The following is a 5302-nucleotide window of genomic DNA, read 5'->3' on the forward strand; positions in this document are numbered from 1 at the left end:
TCAGCCAGCAGCCGCAGCAGCAGCAGTAGCCGCAACAACCATCAGCAGCTGGCCAGCAGCAGCACCACCAGCCAAACAAGCTGTTTGTGGGGTTTCTGTTCTTAAGAAGCTGTTAAAAGCAGTTATTGACAGTCAAAAGCTAAAGGACCATATGTTTGTTTCTTTTACCTTCCATATTTTGGTTTTAGCAATTTGTCTTGAATCACATTCTTTTCTTTTCCAGCATTATAAAGCAAGTCCCTTTTACGTTCTTTTCTGTAACTAATTTGGTTTGGAAGTATTGGAATGAGAGGCGAGTTGGATAACAGTATCTCAGAATTTAAGTGCAAAGCATAACTTTTTCTTTCCTTCACTTTCCTTTTGTCAATACCTTCATCTCAACCTTTCAGCCTTAAAAAAGGGAAAGAAACGTTGTCTAATATGACTTAATAGCTCTCCAATTTTGTCCGAAAACATAAGGAGAAACGAGGAAAAGTATCCTAGTTATTGTGTACTTTTTGTAGTTTAGCCACATAAACTGGTTTCTTGATACTGCTTTTTAACAGCTTCAACAGGGTTAGCACAACTAACTTCAGTTATGCACAAGAAAAGCTTCTTCATTTTTCTTTCCCCAGCCAACAAGTCCATTCATCTAACTTCTAATTAAATATGCTATTTTCCTTTTTTACTTCTGAAGCACATAAAGCATTCCAATTCATAGGTAGAAAGAAATAGTTCTGGTTAGCTAGTTTTCTATATACTCCTTGTATAACGACGCTCTTCACTATTTTTCAAAGAAATCTTTTTTCTCTAATGATGTGCAAAGACACCTCGACTCATTTACTAACAGAAAACCAGAAAAGAAGTGCTGCAAACTAGACCAGGCCAAGACATATATAGACAATGAAAAATGCTCAATATCAGTATCGTGGAAGTAACCCTCTCACTATTGGAATAACAAGTATACAAAATCATTAATAACTATGGTTCCAGTAGATACTGCAGTTTTTATTGAAGTATACCCGAGTCAACCCATAGCCATCGACTTCATTATGAAACCAATCACATCTAAATAGTACAACACTAAAACAACCCCAATAATCAATCTCAATGATATCTTGAATAACTCCATAATAGGCAACCATTCCATCAACGGGATTTTGGTCTCTGGCACTAGCAAAACTATCAGTTGTTGCTGACAAACTCACTCCAATCTTTTGAGTCTTGCATGAGGCATCTCGTTTCATCGTATGAAATCGGTATCCATTGATGAAATATCCAGCATATCTTCTGGCCACTACATTAGGCCCATAAGATAGCCATATTATATGATTGGGCACTTTAACTGTTTTAACTTTCTCTTTTAACCAATCACCAAATTCTCGACTATGAATTCGTGCTTTTGCCCATGCATTTCCTCTACCACGTTTATCAATTATACTCTTATGTTCCCTGCAAGCATGTATGTTATATTAATCATTAGGTATATAAAAATGAAATTTATAACACATTATCATAATAAATAAAGTTCAAGATTCAAATGACTATTTTTTCTTACTTGATAAACGTCTCTACTTGTTCATCTCCAGTATTGAACAAAGCATACCGATGTGCTTCAACCCACTGATGACTATCCATGTCAAATGTCTTGCCTTTCCTTTTCTTCTTACTTCCAATTGGATGGCCTGTCTTAGGAAATATATGTGAAAAATCATTTCCCTTTGTTTGAACATCTTCATCCTCCGTCTGATACCTACTAAATCTTGTCTTCACCCCATCATGTAGGTATCTTGAACAAAAGGTCAAACACTCTTCGGCCAGAAAACTCTCCGCTATTGATCCTTCTGGATTGGATCGATTCCGAACGAACCCCTTGTACTTACACATGTTTCTCTCATTAGGATACATCCAACGCAAATGAACCGGACCCCCAAGCTTAATTTCATCTACTAAATGGATAGGCAAATGTGTCATTATATCAAAAAAGGTTAGAGGAAAAATCTTTTCAAGGTCACATACTATATCTATGATTTCAGCCTTCATTTTATCAAGATCTCTTCTTCTTATAACCTTACTACATATGGTTCTAAAATAATTCCCCAACCTAATCAAGGCCAAAGACACATTCTTGGGTAACACTTTTCTAACCGCAACCTGAAGCAAGTACTGCATTATGAAATGAGCATCATGGCTCTTATATCCTGATACTTTCATCTCCTCCATTTGCACACGACGTGATATATTAGAGGCACGCCCTTTTGGTAATTTGACATTTTTTAATACAGTGCAAAACAACCTTTTCTCCTCTGGTTTCATAGAGAAACAAGCTTTAGCCAGATGAATTTTACCATTCTTATCATCTTTAAATGGTTGAAGCTCCTTGCGTATCCCCATCTCGTGCAAGTCATAGCGAGAATTTACATGATCTTTGGACTTTCCAGGTACATCTAACAAAGTCCCAAGCAAACTATCACATATATTCTTCTCTATGTGCATCACGTCAAGATTGTGCCTCAATTTGTTATGTGCCCAATATGGCAATTTAAAAAATATGGATCTTTTCTTCCATGGACCATCACTCTTCCGAGCCCTTTTCTTTCGGCCCTTCCCAAAGACATTATTGAATTCACGTAGCTCTTCAAGCATTTCTATGCCTGATAAGGGAGTAGGTGCAGCTTTATGCTGCTCTTTACCATCAAATGATTTCTTATCTCTTCGGAATGGATGATCAGGAGGTAAAACTGCTCGATGACCCAAGTAACACATCTTACGACTATGTTTGAGATATTGAGAGCAAGTATCATAATTACAGGTGGGGCATGCCCATTTCCCCTTGGTGCTCCATCCGGAAAGCATTGCTAGTGATGGAAAATCACTAACTGTCCACAATAAAGCTGCACGCATTAGAAATGTTTGGTTAGTTTCAGCATCATATGTTTCCACTCCCATTTCCCATAGTTCCTTCAACTCTGCAATTAGCGGTTGTAGGAACACATCTATATCGTTTCCAGGAGACGATGGACCTGGAATGATCATTGACAACATTATATACTCCGGCTTCATGCAAATCCATGGTGGCAAATTATAGTTCATTAACATAACTGGCCATGTACTATGGGAAATGCTCATAGTTCGGAATGGATTGAAACCATCACTTGAAAGACCCAATCGAACATTACGAGGATCTTTAGAGAAATCCGGGTGCAATGAATCAAAATCCTTCCAAGCTTCCCCATCAGCAGGATGTCTTAAATTCCCATCTTTGGGTCGTTCAGTAGCATGCCATCTCATGGCTACAGATGTTTCAGAACACATAAATATCCTCTGAAGCCTAGGCTTTAAAGGGTACCGTAAAACCTTTGCTGGGATTTTAGTGTTCTTATTAGTCAAATCATCACGAACATTCTTCCATCTAGAAGAACCACACACAGAGCAATTATCTATCTTCGCATTGTCATTCCAAAATAGCATACAGTCGTTAGGGCATGCATGAATTTTCTCATAACCAAGACCCAAATCTTTTATCACCTTTTTTGCCTTGTTGAAAGACTCGGGTAGCTGAGCAAATGAAAATGCCTCTTTTATCAAGTCTAATAAGTCTGAAAAGGCTACATTACTCAACCCGTGAATGCATTTAAACAAGTACAACCGAATGGTGAAACTCAACTTAGAAAAATTCTTACACCCTGGGTACAACTCTTGTTTTCCTTCGTCAACTAATTTGAAAAATCTCTTTGCATCTTCAGATGGTCCCTCTCTCACTCCTTCATGCAGCAGATCACCTTCTACATTCCTAAAAGTATCATAAAGTAGTCCATCGATATCGTCATGCATGTCGGAAGTTTCATCATCATTGGTTGGATGCGGCATATTTGTTGAAGAAAATCCTTCTCCATGGAAAACCCATTTGGTGTATCCATTAACAAATCCATAGCCAAACAAGTGATTCTCCACCACCGTTCGAGTATGCCAATACCGATTAAAACACCTTTTACAAGGGCATAGTATTTCATTTCCTTGAGAAGCTCGTTCAAATGCCTTATCAAAAAAATACTTCACTCCACGATCATACTCATTGGTGGATCTTCGGAGATCCATCCAACTTTTATCTATAGTATCCATTGAATATCCTACGTGACACGAGCATAACATCAAAATCAAAATTCAAATAGCAAATTTCAGCAGAAATGCATACAAAAAGAGAAAAGTATCACTTTTCCCCATCAACCCAATGTTTTGCTTTGAAGAATGATCCAAGAAAAAGAATAATTCCATGGTTAGACTACATAGAGATCACATTTTTATCAAATCCACAAACAAATGCAAATGATTCTTTTTCCCACAAAGATTTAGTTCTCTGGTTTGAAGAATGATCCAAGAAAACCGAAAAAAAACAAAAAAATAAAAAAATTCCACAGCTAGACTACATAAAGATCACATATTTATCATATCCAGAAACTAAAATCCACAAACAAATGCTGAAGATATTTTCTTTCTACAAAAACCTAGACTTTCAAGAATGATTCAACAAAATGGAAGAAAAACAACAATTCCATGGCTAGACTACATAAAGTTCCCATTTTTATCAAATCCACAAACTAAAATCCACAAACAAAAACATGCAAATGAAGAAGAACCTTTCTTTCCTTAAAAATCCAGTTCTCAACTTTGAAGGATGATCCCAAGAAAATGGAAGTAAAAACAACTCCACAACTAGACTACATAAAGATCACATTTTATCACACCCATAAACTAAAATCCACAAACAAATGCAGAAGATTTTTTGTTTCCACAAAAACCCAGTTCACAAATTTCAACAATGATCCAAGAAAATGAAAGAAAAAGGTAAATTCTACAGCTACACTACTTAGATATCCCATTTTTTTTCACACCCAGAAATTAATTCACAACCAAATGCAGTAGATATTTTGTTTCCACAAAAAAAAAAAAAAAAAAAAAAGCAGTTCATACAAATTCAAGATGTTGTACGAAAATCAACAATTCCATAGCTAGACTACATAAAGTTAACATTCTTATCACACCAAGAAACTAAAAATTCACAAACAAACTCATAGAATTTCTGATTTTTAAAAATACTACAACAATAATACATGTTAAGAGAGACAACGATGATGCAAACTTGTTGATGCAAAAAGCTAGAATACTAATTAGCTGAAGACAACGATGAATTTTGCTTGACAAACTTCAAATCAGAATAAATTAGTCACATTGCTAGAGAAAACCCATTGTTAAAAGCTTCAACTGAGAAGAAATATTTGATGAAATGTTTCCACTGATATGTTTATTCACATACGGTCTATTT

General features: G+C 36.1%; 1 protein-coding gene across 1 annotated transcript; it reads right to left on the reverse strand.

Annotated features, from left to right (window-relative positions):
• Positions 1-4101, reverse strand: LOC132613298 (uncharacterized). The gene is made up of 3 exons (XM_060327320.1): positions 1538-4101; positions 1039-1431; positions 1-109 (listed from the first exon to the last, which is right to left on the reverse strand). The coding sequence occupies exons 1-3, from the start codon at positions 4099-4101 to the stop codon at positions 1-3; spliced, it is 3066 nt and encodes a 1021-aa protein (XP_060183303.1).
• Positions 4102-5302: the final 1201 nt, after the last annotated feature.

This window comes from Lycium barbarum, chromosome 10 (genome assembly GCF_019175385.1).
Source record: "Lycium barbarum isolate Lr01 chromosome 10, ASM1917538v2, whole genome shotgun sequence".
NCBI lineage: Eukaryota > Viridiplantae > Streptophyta > Magnoliopsida > Solanales > Solanaceae > Lycium > Lycium barbarum.